This window comes from Mesitornis unicolor, unplaced genomic scaffold (genome assembly GCF_000695765.1).
Source record: "Mesitornis unicolor isolate BGI_N332 unplaced genomic scaffold, ASM69576v1 scaffold20444, whole genome shotgun sequence".
Classification (NCBI taxonomy): domain Eukaryota; kingdom Metazoa; phylum Chordata; class Aves; order Mesitornithiformes; family Mesitornithidae; genus Mesitornis; species Mesitornis unicolor.
This window is the reverse complement of record NW_010178375.1, coordinates 42,952-65,365: the sequence shown is the minus strand read 5'-3', so window position 1 is coordinate 65,365 and position 22,414 is coordinate 42,952. Positions and strand designations below refer to the sequence as shown.

Below are 22,414 nucleotides of genomic sequence, written 5' to 3'. Positions count from 1 at the left end.
TGCAGCTGGGAAAATTACTGTGACACCATAACTGGTTTGTCCCTGGTCTCAATACAAGGTGTTATTAGAATTAAAGAGTAAACCTGTATCTTTCAATTTCTGGCTTTAAAACCAAGATCAAACAACATCATAATGAGTATGACAGATGAAGACAGTGGACTGAAATGTCTCGTATTGAAACTCTAAACCATGTTCTGAAGGCAGTGGAAAAGTGTGTAGGGATGGTGTTTAAAAAAACAACCCCCCCAAAAAAAACCAAAAAGAGACTACTAGCTGGATTCTCTTTGCTTTCTTACAGTTTCTGAAATTCTGATAGTTTTTCAAGAAAGCCTAAGACCCACACAAGGCATAACTGGATCTACGAAGGTTTTATGCTTAGGTCATTGTAGATTTTGAAGCACGACTGTCCCACAGAACTACAGAAACACTGCAGTGGAGTCACGTTTTAACTTTGGCCTTTGAAAAAAACAGTTTTCAAAATGTCCAAAATTGCATTTATTTTCTTACCATAAAGTTTAAACTTCTGCTAACTGATGTGTCAACCATGAAATACAGCAAAGACAACAATCCTACCTGGATAAGGTGAGCAGGCACTGTGATGATGCAGGCTGACAGAGATTTTCTGAGAAGGCCTCGGAGAACATAGAGAAATTTTGTAAGGCTATGAATATCTTCGGGAGTATCACTGCTACAAATGTCATCACCCCACAACAGGGAACCCAGACTCTGAATTCCTATCCGCAAAATATTCTTTTGTTTTTTCTATTGGAGAAAAAAAAAGCCACTTGTTATTTTTTCACACATTAAGAGGAAAATGTCTTGTAATATATTTAAAAAATACAATCTCTAGAATTTATATCCATAATAATTTCATAGCTTAAGTAATCATAGCTTAATCTCAGATGATCTTACAAAAATTGAAAACAAACATAAAAATAGCATTTTTTCACTGACTGGATATCATGCTATGTCAGACAAGCAAGTGCAAGTGTAAGAGGCAGCACAGAAATACTGAAAACTACTAATTTGCATTTTGTAGCCAGCTAAACGTAAGTATATTCTGACACAAAATCCAATAACACTATGATTTTTCATGGCCTCTCTCTCCTCCATCACTGCCTTAGAAACATGCAAAAGGTTTTTTCCTCCCAGCTCAACTGCTCTGCTGAAAGGGTCTGTGAGTAATTAAACACAACTTTTCCCTGCATGCAAAAGAGAAAAAGCCCCTTTTCTGAAGAGGCAGATAATGAAGTTAGAGTTGTAATTTGTTTATGCAAAGTAAAATGTCATCTCTTATGATGACAGATCTCACTTCTGCTTATTTGATGTGACCTTTCCTGGTGATCTTTGAGAAGGATTTTAGGTATATTTGCTATCAACAGCTGAGAGAGAGACAATAAACACCTTTGTTGAAAGACTTCCTGTACAAGGTGATCAAAGATACATTTCTAGAGCTCATACTAAAAGGCCAGGTTCTTTTATATGTATATTTAAAAAATATGAGTTTAGATAAATAAAAGCTTCCAGGTACTTTTCATTATACCTAAGTGCTTTGATAAATTGTAGATACTTGTTTCCATCATCCTGAATTGCAGCTGGAATCAGCAGTAACTATCAAGCACAAAACATTGCACAGTTGCTCTGGAAATCCAGGGGAAAGGTTCTGACAAGACAGGAGGCTACTCTTATAAATACTTCCTTCTCCATATTGGGTAGACAGAGCCTCGGTTGTAAAACACAGTTAGTACACATGGCTCTGCATTTATCCAGCTCTCATGGCTTCAACAGTGAGCTGATCTGCCCGTTTGCTTAGAATCTTTGTGAAAGTGATATATGTTTTAACCCTGGTGGATTCTTTAGACTCAGGCTTTGAAGGCTTCTGGACTTACATAAAGTTAACTTTTTACACTACCTTATGAAGATCTGGATAATAGTACAGGATAACAACACAATTTGACTTCTCTGTATGATATTTGCTAGGCTTGGATATTCAGAGATTTAAAAAGAATAGGAAAAGTAAAGTTAGTCTAGTATTCTTTAGTGACTTCTAATCAGAGTGGATTCATGCATTTCTTGATGTGCGTTTATGCAGCAGTATAAATTCAGGCTTTGAATAAATCTATTTTACCCAGATATAACAGATATCGATAATTCAGAGAGAGTGTTCTGGTATTTCAGAATTTCAGTTCAAACATACGAAACGTACAGAAAATTCAGTAACAAGAAAAATATTTTTTCTGATGAAGAATATCAGAAAGAACAACATACAAGCAGAAAAAAACTGTATCAGAATATCAGTTCTCTTATTGGATAAAGGATGACAGATCTGAGTTTCACAATATTAAATCGTAAGATTTGTAAAAGACAAAGCTATTCAAACACCAGACAATATCAGATGTATTTGTTCTGGCCAGTAACAGAATTTCTACTATTCTATGATTCTGTAATTCTGTTAGGCCCACAAGGCCTTGACAAACACCTTATTCCATAACTGAAATATAAGAAAAGCATAAGTTTAATACTCTGAAACTACAAGCCTGCAATACAGAGTAGGATCATTTTTTTCAGATATATCACTTGATCTTTTATATTTTCATTAGTTAGGATTTTTTTTTACCTTTTTCATTTAATTTCTGTATAGCAAAAAGAACTGACAGAAAGAATTCTGATTATGAAGAATTAAAAACACAACTCCAAGCAAACAGAAACCAAATCTCCCTCTAATTTTTTACCCTGTGAGAGACATCCAACTTGAGCTTCAAAGTAATCCAAAAAACTGCTAAGGAAATAAAGTTGCCTATGAAAATTCTGTGGTCAAACATGAAAAAAACCAAAACAATTCTGAAACAATCAAGTGCTATTCTGTATGACTTAAAACCATGCTCAATTTATAAAGGATTCATACTTAATGATCAGCAGCAAAGAGTTACCAGGAGGTTTTAAAAAGGATGTGAAACTGATGCTCATATTTCTAGGTTACAGGTCCTTCAGACCCTGAATATCCAAATGGTTCTTGGCAAAGATCTTTAAGCCAGTGCAAACAAACAGGTTATTGCCTTGGTTAACTTCAACTAAACCTTTTCGTAGCCTAATACCTCAACCAGGAATTACTGTCCTAAAGCCCACAAAGTCATGCAAGTCAGTCAAAAAAATATTAACCTAAGATGGCCAACAGCAAATGTTCCTATAAAACATTAATGTTAACTAATCATACTAGGTCCTAGAGATGCCAGACCATTTTATCACAGTCTACTAGGGCTCCAACAGCAGTTTTCACTAATTTTCCTAATTGTGTCAAACCTCTGTCAGCTGGAGTGAGTTTCATTCTGCTCACTCTTCTCCAGACCTGAAAGCCAATAAAAAGGAGCAGTAAGTCTAAGTATTGCTGGCATATTGATATGAAAGAAGCCAAAAATAACTGAATGTTTTACCAGTCAGGTCAAACCTTTCCTTTGAATCCAGATCCAATAAGCAACACATTTCTAGACTTCCTGAGTCACTTTTCTCCAGACTTAATGAAAGCCACTGCCAACAGAACCTACTCAAAGGGGAGAGAATTATTTGGGTGGGAACAGCATATATGCACAAACTTCTCAGAAGCTTGTATTATTATTATACACAGGAAAAGACACAGGTCCCGAAGAATACAGGCTGGTCCTTACTCTACTATCTTCATAGCCGGCTACTTAAAAAGACTTCTGAGAGCTCAGTAAAGAGAAGGGGATACGGAGTAGCAGAGAGGTGAATTTCTCATAGATCTGGAGCATAAAAAGATCCAAGGTGTGTTCTGGGCCATAATTACATTCAACTCTAGACATATTTTTAAGAAGTGTGTATTATATGCCGCTAATAAATAGAAAGATCATACACAGGGAAAAGAGGAATCTTAAAAGAAAGATACCACTCCAGGAAATCATATACATTATCTCCCTTGAAACAGAAACAACTGTGCAAGTGCTAATGGGTTTCTAGATGGATAAACTGGCTTGAAAAAGGACTTTTTTCAAACTTGTAAAGCTTCACCTCAGAAACATATATGTAATTCAGCAAACATATACTTTTAAATCCGTCTTAAAGTTCTGTGTTTGCTTTATTAACACTAGTAAGACATTTTGAAACAATAAACAACACGTACAGAAAATAACTATCCATAATGTTTAATTTTTCCCTGCTTGCAGCAAAAAAATCCCAAAATATTGGCTCTGACCAACCTTCAGTTTCTTTTACATGTAAAGAAAATTCAGGAATATACAAAGGTGCCATTTTCCCATCAGACCTAACTTAGAAGAAAAATAAGAAACACCAGCCTAATCTCTTCAGTTGGAGGCTGTTTGCTGACTGAAGGTTGGCAGGGTGCTTGTATCACTTGGTGCTGCTCTTTGCAGCGGGTAAGTTCTCGGGCTTCCACAGGACCTGTCAGCGTGCGGGAGGAGCATCCCTGTGCACAGTGCGGTACGGTAGGATGACATGCTTGTTGCCATGGCTACTGCAGCGAGTGGGGAGAGATGCCTGTCAGGGACCAATTTACTTCTCTGGACTCTCACTGCCACCAAAGGGAAGGCAAGCTCACCCATAAATCTCAGCAGAGACTAAACACCGAGCTCAAATAAGCTAAATTTATGCACAAGTGTTCTGTGCAGGTAACATTTCTCAACAAAGTTAGACATGAAAACATCCATTCCAATATTAACTTCCAGTCTTGTATTATTATTATTATTATTATTACTGAATAGGATAAAGAATAATAGGGTGCTGCTCAAATTAGAAAAGGGCTTTCAGTCTATGTTGTTACACTTAAAATGTTTTTGATTACCCACAGTACGATTTATGATCCTTAGCATTCTTAATTCTTTACTTGTGTTTCGATGCTCACTACATAAAGATGCGCACCATTTAATTAATTAAGAAATTCACTCCGCTCCAGTAAAAACAACATTGAAAAAATCTAAAAGTTTGAAGATTAAATGTTCAGTCTCAAGAGTATTGAACACATTGCTAAAGCACTAGTTTGAAAAAAAAACACTGTAGGGGAAAAGGTGTTTTGCTTAATTACATTGTATTTGGCAATCCATTTATTAGGTAATTGCACAGAATCTGCATTTTACTAATGTTGGTTTACAGTTCTTTCTCACATGGTCTCTGCATATCTGTAACAGGTAAAAACTCTAAATGCACATTAAAATATGAACCACACTCTCTATTTACTTTGCTTGTTTACTTAAGCAATGCTTAGAAACAGCTTGTTCCTTGTCACTTTGTCCAAGACTTTCTCATGCCACTCTTCAAAATTCAGAAAACAGCATTAGTTACAGGATTGCAGAAGAGCACGAGAGTGTTCCGTACCTGGGGATTGGAGCCATCAAACCCTTCCTGATAAATGATCCTCTGAATGGACTGAAGCAGCCTTGCGTAAGCACTGTTCATATTACTATTGGCAAGAAGAAATAGTTTAGTAACACATTTTAATACTCTCCTATACATCTCTAACAGCTGTATTATAAATAAATACAAGATGCAGCTTTCAGTCTGAAAGTGTCATATGGAAAAAGGTGTCATATAAGAAAAAACCCAACCATCTTTGAATAAAGTTGACATTATAAGCAGTTGTGATTGCTTCATGTTAACCAGTTCAGTGCTCAGACATTCAGTGAAAGCTAAACCCTCTAGAGATTAAGATAACTTAATTATGTCAGGCTCACATCTAGAAGATTACTGATTTAATGCATCAACTTAAAGTTGAAGCCATTACAGCACAGTACTAACCTTAAATAACCGACACAGAGCTACCCATGTGTTATTCCAAGTATACCTAATCAATGCTCTGATGAACAGAGTTGACTTTCTAATTACTGAAAACTTTAATCAACAAAACTGCTACAACAAACAAAACCAGCACAAGATGAGAGAGACAACATTTTCACAATTAGAAAGTTCATATAGTTAATTGGATTTTTTTAGTATGTTTCCTGGTACCTCACCATAGCATAAGATACACTTGACAATGCTATGGTTGCACTTTGTATCCATACTCTACAGGTATTATTACCTTTTTATTTGCATGACAGCAGAATCATGAGGTAGAATTTATTTTATGTATTATTTAGAAAATATAACCTTTTTTTTAATAAAAAAGCAAACCAGTAGCTAAAAATTTATTTAAGCAGACTTAAACCCAAAAGTTCAGTAAATCATCTCATCAAAGTCTTAGAAGATCCAGTTCCTGCATGTCCAATGCACTTCAGATATCCATCCCAGCCATGCTCTTCAGTCCACAGGCTAACACTTACAAAGGACAGGAAGTCCTCATCTTTACCTTAAATAAGCAAGCCAGTTGTTCACTGTTAGAAGAGACACTGTTTTCTTAAATCCCACGAAGCATACTGGCTTGTGTGTCTGGACTTCATGCAGGTTCCTCACTGGAGCTGGCAGTTTCAGCCCTTCTATCTTTTCTAGCTTCAGCATTTCCTTTTAGCCTCACTAATCACTATAAAGGGTTGCGTATTCAAACTTTCCTGTGTACTTCTTGGGATATATGACAGGTTATTTTGAAAATGTTGCCTCTAAAAATCTTCTTACTTGCTTCAAACATTTTCTGTATCTGGTCTAGTAACAGCCCAGGTTGGAAGGGAGCTTGAAAGATCATCTGGCCCAAACATTAATGAAACTACTCCCATTACTTTAGTAAGAGCCAAAAAACGTTATCCAAATGTATTTTATTAATGAATACCTAAATAAACCCAAATAAACTTGTTTTCATACTTTTCCGTGGGAAAGAAGACAACTTTTCTGAGAAGCACTTAAGAATTGCAAACATCTCTCTTTACACCTTTGCTTTAGAATCAGAATTCTACATTTCTTTCAAGAAAACAGTATCTACCCAAACCCAACTCCTCCAGTGATATATTTAAGTTATAAACATCTACAATCAAAAAAGTCATGAAGTCATAATAATTCCGAGTTTTGAAATACTCAATGTCAGAAAACATTAAGAGATGACCCTTTTCAGGTATAAATAAAAGGGAGAATTTCCAAATTAAACTCTCTTTGTTTTCAGATTTAGCACTCTAGAAGGCTACTGGTTAAACTGATGTACCTTAATAATTTAATACTCTCTATGAAATTCACAGCTGAAAATAACTGGCAATATATAATCTCAACATGACATTTAACATGTAAAGTCCACCTTGCTATATAGAAGAGAGCACCTCAGACAAGAAAGAGTAAATTTTTGCTTATGAAGTCAACTACTTTCCTAGCATTTAGTTGCAAAAGGAACATCTGTTAAATGTTATACCTATGCTGTCTTGCAGGTGTCAGTTTACATGCAGGTGGAGAGGAAGAGGGCTTTAGCCTCCACACTAGCCAAAATGTCTTCTCTCTCCACGACTTCACATTATCGCAACGTACACACAACCCTTGTCGCTTACACAGTGCTGCGATTTCCTCCCAGTTTTGCCAGAGCTGGAGAAAATCTGCAGCACTTCACAATAACCAGAAACATTTGTGTATCCTTTTGGATAGTCTCTTGTACATTTGGAAGAAAGAGAAATTGCTTTGCAACAATCTTGTAGCCATAGCGAGCACCACAGTATGTGTAATACCAAAAGATGACTGTAGTCTTTGCTACCACAAAGTAGCATTTTCAAATTTGTGTATCTATCTCTTATTTTGCTTATAAGTATTACTATGTTACACAGCGAAGTCAGAGAACATACTGCAATTGTGATACTTGCCAATTCCCAATTTGTAACTAACTGCCTCCTAAAAGTGGATAAAAGAATACTTAAATCATTAGCATAATTAGGGAGTTCTAAAATTAAAACAAACAAATAAAAGAGAACTTCATTTAATCCATTAGAAAAAAAATGTAGCAAAGACAGAAATAAAGTAAGTAATGTAATGCAGATAGATTTTGAAAAACATGTAAAAATAGGTGCTTTTCTACTTCTGGCTAAAATACTAATGGTTTACTTCAATTTGAACCATGCTATGTAAATAAGGACATGAAAAATACTGTGAAAACACTATTCATAAACACAAGCTGCATTACCCTTCTGGCAATGTTTGTCATAATGTTTAAGGAAGGAAATAAGATATTTTTTATTTTCTAGTCTTTTTTGGCTTTGTTACTAAACACCATTTAATTCTGATAATGAGTTTAAACAATTCCTTCTTTACTCTTTTTTTGTTTAGCAATTTAGTAATGGATAAAGCAGGAGCTGGCAAGAAGGTATCCCGGTTACAACAGAGCCTCTGACTTCTCTGTTGATGGTTTCTAAGCAGTTAACAAAGGTTAGGTTATCAAGGCTATGACAAATAGCCTTATTATGTATAAGGAGATCCCATTAGGCAAGACAGTTAAAACTGCTTTATCTAATTTATCAGTAAATCTAGACTACAGATAATTTTTTCTTTTTTCAAAAGCACACAGATCCTCAAGTTAAAACTGAAAAGCATTATTGAAAAACTAAATTTTAGTTCCCTTGATTATCAAACTTTCTTTTTTGGTAATTGTGACTGAACAACATGGATAGAAGGAAAGTACAAGGAGTAGAACATAAGCCTTTCTGTGATGCACAGAGTTATCACGGAGGATATTTCTGCCTTCCTGTTAACTACCAGCTTTAGCAATGCAGCAAAAAGGACATCAGAATATCCTAGCAACAACAACCGGAAAACAGCTGCTGTCAGCTGCACAACCTCGTTAACCTGGGCCCAGCATTAGGGCCAGGACACAACTGTCCTTCCCTAGCATGAAAAATAATGAGATGGTCTATGCCTTCTTTTGGCAACAAACACCCAGTCTCTTTTACTACTTCCTTTAGGAACGCAGACTTCCCAATCTGTTTTCAATTAATGTTTATAATAGGGCAATGAACTTCAACCCATCTTGAGTGATTATCCAAAAGGGAACCCTGCAATCTAATTCAACCATCAGGTACCAGAACTGCAGAAAGGAGAGCACATAGAGTACCCTTCATATCCCTCCACCAAAAAGCAGATACATACAAGTATGCAAAAACACAGGAAAGAAAAGAAAGATTGACCCAAACTTCAAGGTGAAGGAATGATGTATATAACCTCCAAACCTGATCTTTAATTGCAAAATAAAAGGCAAGTCAATAATTCTGTCTAATCAGTCAAAGAATCTCATTTCTTTGCAAGCTGATAATGAAGCCAAATGCTTGTGTGGATAGGAAGAGAGGGACATATGTATAGATATACATGATTTCTAAAAAGGGCCAAAAGTTTCTAGCCCAAATAAAGCCTCTACATCTCTGATCCTGCAAGGGAAGCACTGTAATTATCTTGCAATAGACATTAGCTACAATTACAGAGACAATTCACTCACTAAAGAACAGTTTAAGTAAAACAGGTTTTGTAATGTGATGCTAGAGAATTAGAAGCGCCAAGATGATTTGGTTGTTTTTACAAATACATGGTACTTATGCCACAAAACATTACAAGGGACCTTGCTTATTAAAAGATGCAGCATTGTTTTTCCAAAGATTGTAAAATACATGTTTATTATATTCATTGTTTCTGTCAGAAGAGTATAAGCTGTACAGGAAAATGTGGTACATAATTTTTCTTTTATATTTTCTGCTTTAACTACCTTATCTGTTCTTTGCTGTTACATTCCTGAGTGGTCAAAGGAAAGGAGGGCAAAGGATTGTTCTTCTTGTTCCCTACCCCTTGCCAGGGAAAATAAGGCTGGGGAAGAGAACTGTTCCAACTTTCAAGGAGAAAAAGTGAAACTTAAGGCCTCTAAAACTAGTCACCTTCGAACTGAAAATGAAAGGGAAAAGCAAGGCCTGTGACAAGGTGAATTCTAGGTGCATGTAGCAAGTTACAATTAAAGTACAATCTCTTATAAACATTAACTACCTATAAAAGTAGCAGGTCTTTATCAAGAAAACAGAAAAAGAAAACCCAGCCAAAAAGGACAACACTTGAGGAACACCTTGCTCACATCAGTACATATGATAATTTAATTTAGAAAGTGCAATAAAAAAAATATACTGAGCTTCTACAATCTTCCTTTACAAATACTAGCTTGTCACTGCAGAACATATTGATTATGACCTCAATCCAGAATGCGTCTGTTGGGTTAGGCACAGTTTCAACACTCACTGCATAATTTAAATTGCCTCTTCAATGGCTGTAGTTACAGGACTATAACAATTTATTTCAGCCTGAACTTAATCCATTCTGAACTCTGCTACATTACAAATATTTAGAACAGATCATGCTAGCTAAAATAATGTGGAAATATTTTGAGAAGAGGGAAAAGTTTTTCTTTTTTTCCCACAAATTCCTAATTTTTTTTTATTTCTGACACCATAAAGAGGTATCATCTATCAGCAACACCACCATTTACTTACAGAAGATTATACACTAGGTAAAACTATCAGTTTCCACTTCCTTCTCAACCTCTGTATTAGTGACAAAAGCAAAGCATTCTTCAATTTAAAAAAAACCAACAAAACCAACAACCCACATCACTGATTTTGGTCTGCACTTCTACACAATTTAACAGAAAATGTAATTCAGAAATATCTTCACTGATACGTATCTTGCAAAGTATATCCTTTAGAAAGCAATGAAATTTTTTGCAAATATCCCATAATGCCTATTAATGTAAATTGTTTCTATAGTAAACTATCCCCTTTCTTAAAACTGCTTCCTTATTTTTGAAAGATTTGTATAACATCAGCTTTCAGTGTTAACACATTTTTGTCTAACTTCTTGGATAAATTAAATTTTTAAAATCATATTTTTAGATATTTTCTGAATTTCAAGCCATTTTTGTAACAATTTTTTAGTCTCTTCCAGGCTATCAATACTTATTCTGAGGTACTGTCAGCCTAACAGACTACAGAGATTTCACAATGCTATAATCAGCATTATGCGACCAGGTGGCTTTTTGGCTATGCATCTAAGATGATAGTCTGAGAGCCTTATGTTTAAGAAATTACATTCTCCAAGTGGAGCCATGCTAACTAGCCATGTCTACACTGCTAACTTGGTGCAACACAGAGTAAAAGAGCTCCAGGTCTCAGTAGGACCTTCAGGCAACCGAAGATGAGGTCTCATACAGATTGCTGACTTCTGTTGGAAGGGTTAACTGTGACCATAATACAATTTTCTTTCAAATAATTGTTTAGTTAATCAAGAGAACAAAAATTTTTACTATTCTATGATACAGTGAAGTTAGCTTTAAAAGTCAGAAGCATTGTGCTGATTTTCTAAACAGTAATGCCAACAAAATAATATCCTTTCCCTCCCCCTTTTATAAACTTTAATGAAATCATCCTGACAGGACTGAGAGCTTGTTGTCATTCCTTGAGAAAAGAAGGCTTCCTTCAGAATTTCATCACAACATTTGTAAACAATACAGTACGAGCCTGTTGGGTTTCTGTAAAAGCATAAACGTTCTGAAAGCAGTAAAATAATTGGTAACATTCATACTTAGTATTGGATTTAATACACTGTGACTAATGTGTATTAAAGAATCACAGAAGATAGGGATGAAAGGGACCTCAAGAGGTCAGGCAGTCTATCTTCTTGCCTCGAGGCAAGATGAACTACACCTAAACCATCTCTGACAGATATTTACCTAACTTGTCCGTAGAAATTTTCAATGATGGAGATTCTACAATACTCCCAACCGTGTCTGCAAGGCAACTTCTCGTGCTAATCATCAGAAAAATATCTCCTTATTTCCAGTCTGTATTTCTACTGCTACAGTTTACTGCAGCCCATTACTGCTTCTCCTGCCTTCAGCAGACAACAGAGTTACTACCTGCTGTATGTCAGTTTTTAATGTGCTTCAAGGCTCCGTGTATATTTGTCTAAAGAACTTCCATTTTTCCATCACAGGCCATACATCCCATTTCTAGATGTATACTCACGTTCACAATCTTCTCTAATACAGAGTTTTCTTGGAGGATGCTATCTATCTAAAACTGGACAGTCTTTTTATGTCTGAGCAGAACAAGTATCCTGCATGTCTTCCACATTAAATTCCAGTTTATCACTTCCATGCTTTTTAAATTGTGCTTTCTGGTAGCATTAATCACACTACATTGCTAATATATTTTATGTTCAAGATACTTTATAACCTCTGATCTTCTTTTGGAGACCTGCTACACTATTTTATTTCTTCAATTAATTATTCCTACTAGTATGTTTGGCACGTCATCACTGAATTCCCTATAGTTTATTCCAGATCACTGACCTAAATCTTCTTCAATTCTCACTCTGTTATCTAATCTGCAATTATTCCTTCCACTTTTTTCCAAATTTGACGTTATAACTGCAATAAAGACACCCATTGCTCAGGATGCGTATCAAGCCAAATTAGTACTAGATTATTACCAGATCCAACACTGGATTAAAGCCTGGTACTTCACTCAGTTCCACTGTGACTCAATGACAGCTTATTTAGAAGACAAGGATTTAACAGTCAACATGACAACAAAAAAACTCTCAAACCAGTCTATGTTCATCCTTTGACTTGATAACAGACTTCATAACAGACTTGGCGAATATTTCCTGTTTTATTTTAGAGCCTTTTGACTCTGTCTCAGTTGAATACCCATAAGCAAACAAAGGGAGTTTGCTTTACAAAGCTTTACTGGGTGAAACTATCCTAGAAGCTTAAAAATAGATATTATTTTTTATGGTATTCATCTGGTATCAAAGCACTGATGTTATCCCTCAAATGTCGTCTCTCCTTAAAGACAGGCATTGCTTTGGCCGTTTTAACTTTGTGGAACTTTGACAATTCGTTACGTTTTATTGAAGTTCATTAGGTCCCAGCTTGAAAACATTTACATATTTTCTAACCTGGTCTTTCCTTATATAAATCAGGTAGTTCAATTTGCTGGTATTAACTGTGTTACGTGCACATCTATTTGAGGATTGGAGTAATAGGGGAAACATCTTTTCTCCACTTTCATAATTTGTTAAGAACTCCAGTTATACTACAGTGATGGACAGAAGTTGAAATTCTAATTCAGTTTATTTCTTAAATGTGTGTCAAAATTGAATTACTGTAATTATGGAAAACTTATGTTCTCCCTTTCTCTACAGAGAAATAAGCTTTATTTCAAAGGCTGTAATTCTGAAAAATTCTTTTTCCCATCTTGTCTTAACCTTGACCTAGTGCAACCTTTTTAATACAGAGAATCAAAAAACAGTGGTGTTTGTGGTCAGGAAAGACAATAATCAAAGTCAGAAGACAAACAATCTACTGTAAATGAAGAAAGAGACGTACACATCTCTTCACAGTTTCCATAGATTTGTCTGGGAGTTCACTATTCCCAATGTGTCCGTCTCTGTCTGTTATCACTTTGTATTGTGGTCTAAGAAAACAATGCTTAGAAAGGTGGTTGTCTGTTACCTTGTTACCTGCCTTTACACACAACAATATAATTCTTTCATTTCCTCAGGAGAGTCTTCTTGAAGGAGACTCATATTGTAGGTATAGGGAAATGAAAGGAGATAAGCTTTCCAAAATCCATCTTTACTTGATCATGTTCCTCATCTCATCACTGTGCTGTACCAATTTGACAGGCAGATTAACTAAATCTTATCCTTCTGTTAGATTAAAACTAAAAATAAGAATGGAATTCATATGGTAAGAATGATGAACTTTTATCAGGATAGCACACAAGGAAAACACCAGAGTTAAGCAAGGCTTATAAAATCAAATGTATAAAAGTTAAAGTCCAATTCCTGCACTATATGTATGAGTTGATTTGATCTCAATGTATAATGTACAAATACCTGACAACCATATCATTAGTGGAATTAAGTAAAGAGTCATGAGATATTCTAGTCAGCTACAGAAAAGACAAAGGAAGTTAAATTGCCCAATACCAATATAAACAGTAGCAGCTTATCAGATACTCTTGTGTCTGTCCTTTATGGCCCTGCTACTAAAAGAAATAATAATTACATATAATATATATAAAGTTGGTTCAAATATTTCCTATAGAAAGAATAAAATACAAGTTCTTTGCTTTCTTCTGGAAGCATATTTTTTTTTACAACATCACAAGAACATACTTTACAAACCAGTGACGTTTGCTCATGTAACACAGAAACAAACTACAAAGAGACTTGGCTTTTTCTTTTCTACAGCTCTGAGAAAGGCGCTTTGTGCTGCACATTTTTCATAGATCTCAGTTTTTATATTTGAGTGTACTGTAATGAAAATCAATCATAATAAAGCATATCGTACTATTACTTCCAGGGGTTGGCCCTGTACACTGGGATCCATAAAACTAGGTATTATATTAATTAAGTGACTGGGCTGAACAAAGAGATTGGTAGCCTGTATTTGATGTTTGACTTGACTTGAAATGTCTCCAAGAAAGATACAATGGACGTGTGCGCTACAGGTTAATGTGAGTCTTTGCTACTGTCACTCATTTTCTCTTGGTCTTCCTTAATTCATTACTGATAGACATAAACTATAATAAGTTATTCATTCAGAGAAGAGTTTATGATTTTCTCTGGAATTAGGGGTGTTGTGTAAGACATAATTAGTGATTGTAATTCTATTCACAGTATTTTGTATTTTCCTTAGGTGAAGCTGTAGGATGTAAGAAGTAAAAGTCACATAATAAACTAATCTGATATAGCATTCTAAGTTATGTAGGTCATGGGTGGCCTGTCTTCTTAGCCTTAAATACTGTATGGGATATCTTCCTAAGACTGATAGCCACCTGACACACACATCTCCGAAAGCTGATGGGGCATAGTGCTCAGGGAGTAGTTCACAGACAGATAGTAACAGTTTTCTGCAGTCCCCACACTCAGCTGTCAGTAGGGCTGGACTGAACATGCAGCTGTGTCCTAGGCTGTCCTAGTAATGTCTGCCTTAATTGTCCCTGCCAACTCGCTTCCTCCCACAGCTGAGGAGTCAGGATACAGAGCTGTCTCTGTGCCACAGCATCTTTGCTGCCAGCCATGGCGTGCAGCACTGACACGGGAACCACGGCTGAACTGCTTGTGAGCCTTCCATGGCTACAAGATTTTTCACAGCAAGTGTAGATGCAAAAATATTCTTTAGTGCTAATACGCAGCCAATATTTGAACACACAACAGAAGCACATAGTATTACAACTTACCATGTTTTCATTTCAATTGGTAAAGATGATTCTTCAGGAAGGTAAAAACTGTGCCATTTTACGGACTGAAACAGTTCTGGAGACATTGTTTTAGAAACATCGTAATAATGGCCAAACTTTGTAGATGTTGTTGGGCTGGCCTGTGGAAACAACAATGCTAATTACAACAACCTATTAAATTATTATCTGTCAAAAGAAAATAATTAACCAGCAATATACTTCTGTGGTTTTTTTTCCCATTCAGCATAAGTTTCAAGTGGAACAACAATGTAACATTTATTACTAACTTTCAGTTCCCCTGTTGACATCTTATAATGAGAAGTTGTCACACAAAATTCAACATTTATTCTTCCAAGTTGCATCACCAAAGTGCAGTCAGACACTTAAAAGAATGTATTTTTGCATGCTGTAGATGTATGATCACAAATTTCAAAAGGCCAGATGTAGGAAATGTGCCAACCATGATGTGTTCCACATCTTTGATTTTTCAGTATCTGGGAATTACATGGTGGTACAGAAACATTTTCAGCTGACTTTGAAAATGTTTCACTTTGTTTATTTATGATCAGTAAGAATACCATTGCATTTTCATAGATCTGATTTTAATAGAAAATTGTAAAAAGAGGAAATAGTAAAAACCACTTTTATTTTCTTGAATTTCGAATAACCAGCAGTTTGCGCATTACATAGACATTACACACAATAACCACGATTTACTATAATGAAGATACTTTTTTATCAGCTCTCAATTTTGGGTATATAAAACATTATAAGTCCCTCAATTCAAGATACGCCATAGCGGGAATTACACAGTTAGCGTTAACACAAATTAGTTTCTTCCAGAGAAGTAAAACACATGGCACAAATGTAGACTGTTACACAGTATTTTTTAATGTACACACTATACAGGAGTAACAGATTACCACAGCAATATTCAAATTGATCTTTAGGTTATGGCACAAACATGACTGTGTTCCTGATCAGATAATCTCTCGTCAGCTGTTCTAACTCTTTTGAGGAAAGAGAAAGGACATCTAGAATAACCAAACAAGTTTCATAATACAAGTATCAATCAAAACCACAATAATTCTCACTGGTAAGATGCCTGGAGTGAGAAAGCTGTTGGATCCTAGACTTCTAGCAGCAGTTTAGTGCATTTGAACTGTGCATTGCACAACGCAGGAATGTGCAAAAATATTTTAAAACCATTTTTCTATCTCCCAGCTCCAAGACCTACTGCAAAGCTGAATCCCCCATAAGAGCCAAGAGCCACCTCACATATTAAATGATAAAGTATTACAATAAAATGAAATATCTCAACAGCTGTGAAAAAGAACAGGTGAGACAGAAAAGCTAAGAGCCGAAAGGGAAATGTTGCAGACACATTCACACTGCAGGACAAAATGCCTTTTAAAGTTTGCTCTGAAGAGAAGTTTGGATTGGTAGGTAAAATGCAATGCTATTTTGTTTGTACTTAAAAGCATGGAATTACTTTTGAAAAGTGAACAGAAATGGCCCCAATAATTTCAAGTTTCTCAGTAGGTTCTGTAACAACTTGGATATTCTATAAAAGGATTTTCCTTTTTAGCAGAAGAAAAGCACCCTTTAGAGCTAGGTGGTGTGTGCACGCAATGGAAATTCTTTGGAACAACTTCTGCTCCAATTTCAACATCTGTTATTCTTGCTGTACACAGGAATGACAACAGGTGTACTGAATTATTACAGTAACAGGATGCCAATATTTTTTTGTGTGTTGAGCAACTAATTATTTAGTTCCAACTCCAATTATTAGAGAACTTATGGTTTTCATAAACCTTGGCCTTGCTAACAAAATACGTACTGTAAGAGTAAAAAGAAAGAATACAGATGTGCCAGACATGGCCATCTATTTATAGTTAGCTTTTTGAAAGCAATTATGCTATGTATTTCCACAATTCTATTTCATGCTTCAGCTTACCAAAAATATATTAAACTGTTAATAGAATAATTTAATTTAGAGTAAATATTTGGAAATTATTTGATTAATGGATGTTAGGCCTGGTCAGTTATCACAGAATATAAATAGTAACAGTAATACAATATCTTTCTTACAAAAGCAACAGAACAACCAAACTAAACCCAAACTTTTCATTAAAATAAATAATATTTTTTTATTTTTAAAGAACCCACAAAATTGCTCATGTATATCTAGTCATAAGAGTCAGATCAGTTTTACTCAAAACTGACAGAAAAACACATTCTCTAAATCAATGTTCCAATTTATTTATCAGCACCTGATTTTTAAAGAAGTCCAACAAAACATAACAATCTATAAAAATCTAAGTTTTTTAATGTAAAATGTAACTTTATTTAAAATGCGGATTCTGAAAGCAATTTAAACAGGGGCTGTTCTTTGGCCTATAATCTATTCTTTATCCGGATTACAGATCAGAATGTTTTTACTGCAATCTCTGCCAGAGCTCATCTTTTTATTGTGTACTTCCAAGCCCCCTTAATGTTTTAGAAAGGCCTTGACTAACTGAACTTTGATCTGATGTCTTCATTGAGAAAAGCTCCAGGTTGCCCATTTCAGATGCAAATCCTTACTGAGGCCCAATAGAGTTTAGTCAAGACAGCAAAAAAGAAGAAACAAGAAGTTTCCAGGATCCTCTTTGAGAATCCTGAGGCACATTGGTGTCCTTAATCCACCCTGCTGCATGGATTAAGGTAGGTGATAACCTCTCTTGATTCAAAAGAATAAGCACAGTGCCTACAAACTGGGTGGAGACTAGGATTTGGCTATAATAAAACACCATGCAATAAAAGCTCGGTCTATGTCAGAAGCCTATGAATAGGCCTCAATGTACTGCATTCCCAGGCTTAGCAGGGAAGCTTGCAAAAAGCCTACCTGAATCAAGTAAGCATGAATAATCTGCCTTAGCAGAATGACCATGGAGAGTGCAAAGTAGAGACTTGCCATTCCTCTTCAGTTTGATCTGATAAATTTATTAGTGGATTGGAGGCTCAAGCCTGTTCTTTCCTGGATTCCTATTTTGCACATGGAGAAATACACTAAATTGTCAGTGAGCAGAGCGTGCTTTTATGCTACCGTCTGCTGTTAATGTTTCTAATTGCAACACTAATGTGCTAGAAATCTCAGATTTAGGATGAATCAAGGCAGAAAATTGATTTCATGCTGTGACAGTTTATATATTGCCCCAAGAACATAAGCAGTTCATTCAAAAAAAAAACCAACCTGAAAAAACTCTGCAGTGTCTTGCATTGCAAAATAGGCTATCCATATACTCAAAAGTTTAGATGAAATTAACCTCTAATACATATGAAAGCAACAAACTGGCAAAGGCACATCCAGCACAATATGACCTCTTAGACTGACAGATTTCTTTATAAAACATCTGTCTTTTGCTGATGTACAAGGTATGTGCAATATGTAAAGAGAGACTGTGTTTGTTATGAAGAGTACTAATATAAATACCATGCATAAGAACAAAAATTAGTTACTTAGCTAATGTATATGAGGCCTAATAAATGGGAAGGCAAATCTGAACTATTAATGAATATCTCTTTTCTTAGGAATAAGAACCAAATTAGGCATAAAAATACCACAAAGACAGCTTTTACTCAGTATTCTTACTTCATGTAAAGCCAGATGGAAAAGTTTTCTGCTAACATGACTAGAGTTCTAGTTAAAAGCAAACCTATTTTCTCTCCTTCATACTTGAAACTATTTGGCAGTAGTTTTTGAAAATGTACTAGTTTATTTGTTCAATCAGTTTGGAAAATACGTCTTGAAATTTTATTCAATGTTATTTTTTTCTGCCAGAAGAAAATTTAAAGACTAAATCGCAAACGAAGTTGTTAAATGACAGTACTAAGTGTATTAAAAAATCAAAGTGCTGCAAGGCAACATCAGATTTTTCCTCAATGGAGTATATTCACCAATCAAATTAATTTAGCACAGCACCAATATCTTACGATAAATGCATTATAAAATACTGAAAAATATAAATTTTAAAATTATTTGTCACTAGTTAAAATATCCTGAGGAATTTTAGGTATAGTTAGCTTAAGAATTAGATATTTATTTGTGAGTTGTATTTCTTTAAATAAATTTTAAAATTAAATTATCGTACCTCAACTATTCAAAATGATCAGCATCCAAGTCAGAAAGCAGGAATTATAACATGGGAAACACCCCACAAAAGATTGACCATCTTATTCTATCTTGCATAATCAAATTTCAATAACAGAGGACAAGCACATGATGTGTTGCAGAGAAATATTGTGTTAGTGGAAGAAGAGATTACTTCTATGAAGGTACAGAAGATGAGTGCACACCTAACTGGATTATTCGTATGTTTTTCCTGTTTTGTTACAACATGAGAATGCTATTTGTTACCAACATGCAATTGTTTCCATATCAATGTACAAGGAATTCCACTAGATTTTAAAACAGAAATTATTTTGGGGATGGTTCAGAGTGGCACAGCAAGCTCCACAATAATAAAATTGATGAGATTTTACGATTACCCTGGAGGCTGTTTGATTTGGCATGTCACCATATATAAGTCTTTTCTGACACAACTATATAGCCATGTCTGTGCAATTTCACACAAAACCAAACATGCCAAGCCTCGTAAGATCATTTTGTCACATTCCAATTATGTTTTTTAAGAATACGACTGAACTTACTAAGCAGTTATGACTACATCTAAACCAGAATTTCTAAATGTAGACTAAAATGTATAGACAAAACAAGTTTTTTGTTCTGGAGAGTCAAAAATGCTGTAATTTTATTAAAGGTTGATTGTGCCACTGGATTCAACAAGAAAATCACCGGCCACAGGAGATATATTATTCACAAAACATTTACAAGTGTAAACTCTGAAAGATTGACCATTGGGCTTGTTTCTCATATTCTCCCTGCACAGTGCTTAGTTTCTAGTGACAGTGTAGCTGATATAATCTCAAGTGCTTACTTTAGTTGTTACGCACATGGGTAAGCAGGTTAACAGCTTGCTTCACACAGTACTTTCACTACAGAGATCTAGTAAGTACTGTTGATTAAACCTACTTAAGTAATTTGTGTACAACTGAATTTGGGCAAAGTTTGTAAGTGACCAAATTATTCAGACTTTCATAAAAAACTGTCTCAATTTAATAGTATTCACTGAAAAATCCCATGGAACTTTAATGTTTTTTACTTCTAAATTATTATTGTCTGTATTAAGTTTTACAACTACTGCAAACTCTCAAATTCCCTTTCTCTCTGTATCTCTAGTAATAAAAAACCACAGTATTGTATGATAATCTACCCTCAGAAGGCAATCCAGTAACACTATCCAGTAGCAGTTCCGTTGTCTAGATTCTACTGAAAAGCACTTGCTCTGCAAATTCATTTTGACTGCAAGAGGAAAAAAATATGAAGCACTGATTACCTCTATTTTCGGCAAATTTTGGTAGCGCCATGCTATTTTCATAGAATCCTGAAAATCTTCAGACTTAAAACCTGTTGTTTCTTCTGATTTACTTCTGTAGGTATCATCAAGCAAAGGGGTTGGAAGTACCTACAGGTGGAGAGCAAAAGAATGTCAGCTACCCACAGCAGAAATGGCAGTTCAGATTTTTATCTCCAACCACAAATTTTAGCTAACACGGTTATCTTAATATAATGGAGAGTTGTAAAACTTGTAATACAACTTCATTAAAATAACTGTTCTGAAAGACTGACTTCTATTAATATTGTGTGAAAAACCCCATGTAATGATTATGGGAAAAATTAATTATACCAATATAAGAGAATGCAGAACGGAAATATCACATTGTATACTCTACACAAACAACGATCTTGAGCAGCATCCATACTACTTTTTTTTGTTTTACTCTTTCTTTAAAGTTCATCTCCTAAACTATTCTATTTCTGAGAATACATAAGTTCCCTGCATAGTGAAGCCTGTTTTACAATAAGATCACTTTTTTTCATTAACTTCTGTGAATCTTTCAAAAGTATTCAACAGACAGCAATAGCCTACAGACACAAGCTGAAAACAACTGCAACAGGATGGTTTGAATTTTCTCTTCTGCTAACCATTAGGCATGATATCTACTAATGATGGATGTCTCATGAGCACAAACAAAGGAGTAAAAGGAAGGGGCAAATATTTAAACTTTGAATTTTTCTAAGTTTCGAATGCAAACATTTCTGGCTATTTTTAAAACAAAAACAAAACCAAAAACAAAACCACATTGCACCCAGGTGGATTTAACTGTTCTAAGAGGACAGAACTGCAGCTTTGACTTGGACCTAGATTTGGAAAAATGTTTTATTAAAAATTTTCTACTTTCTACCTTTGTAAAAAGTAAACAGCGGTGGGTGGATATCTAGCACATAATTCAAATTTATGAATTGGGTTTCTACACCTACTAGAGGAATGAAGTGCAACCAAATTTTCTGACCCAACTTTATCACTCATCTGTGTAAGCTGGAGGACAAAGGAGCTCTTTATCTGCTTAAGAAAATTTTCAAATACATCTTGATCTAAGTTTTCATTAAGCAAAGACTCTTGACACAGGACTGAGATGTGGTCTCAAGGGTTAAAAATATATAGAGCTAGCCAGTACCTCTGTTACAAGGTATTAGGTATGAAGTTATACAAAAACCCTAATTTAAAAACTTTAGAAGCATCATCTTGATCTAAGTATGGGATACACGTGAAACACTGAATGTAGGCAGAGCTGATTCTGACAATAAACACCTATGTGACATGCATGGTTTTATGTAGGTAGACTTGGTACAAATGGACACATGTAGAAGGAAGACAATGAAAGTTTAAGTGAATCCATTTTGGGTTTAGCATTATACTACTTAAGTATTAAAGAATACAGAAGAGAAAACCTGTACATAGTTCAATATGTCATCTTATGAACATCTTACTTGTTTCTTTAGTGTAATTTAACATAATAGCTACAATTATTGACAAACTTGAGAACAAATGCTTCCAATTTCAGAACAGTTGTTTCTGCCTCTCTCTCAGTGGTTGGTCTGCACAACAAAAGGTAATGGAAGACAAAAGGTAATGGAAGCTATGAAAACTTTTAGGTAGTTACTTCAATAAAGTTGCAGAAATAGAACAACTGCACCTATGTTTTTCAGCAGCTAAACAGAAGATGTAAGCCTCGTCTTTAGGCAAATAGTTTTATTCTATTTACTTTCTGTTTGCAAATGAACTGCAAAACCCTGGTAAAGGCTTTTCATGAGAACAGTTACGTAC

The 22,414-nt window shown here is 35.1% G+C and overlaps 1 protein-coding gene across 1 annotated transcript in view; it reads right to left on the bottom strand.

Annotated features, from left to right (window-relative positions):
* ELP4 (elongator acetyltransferase complex subunit 4) overlaps positions 1 to 22,414 on the bottom strand; it is a gene marked incomplete at its 3' end in the record, with an annotated part of 67,149 nt that overhangs the window by 16,346 nt on the left and 28,389 nt on the right. The window contains exons 4-7 of the mRNA XM_010182437.1: positions 20,582 to 20,710; positions 15,144 to 15,283; positions 5,344 to 5,428; positions 574 to 762 (exon numbers count right to left, since the gene is read on the bottom strand). Of these exons, the coding sequence (XP_010180739.1) occupies positions 574 to 762; positions 5,344 to 5,428; positions 15,144 to 15,283; positions 20,582 to 20,710 (543 nt within the window). The remainder of the gene's footprint in view (positions 1 to 573; positions 763 to 5,343; positions 5,429 to 15,143; positions 15,284 to 20,581; positions 20,711 to 22,414) is intronic.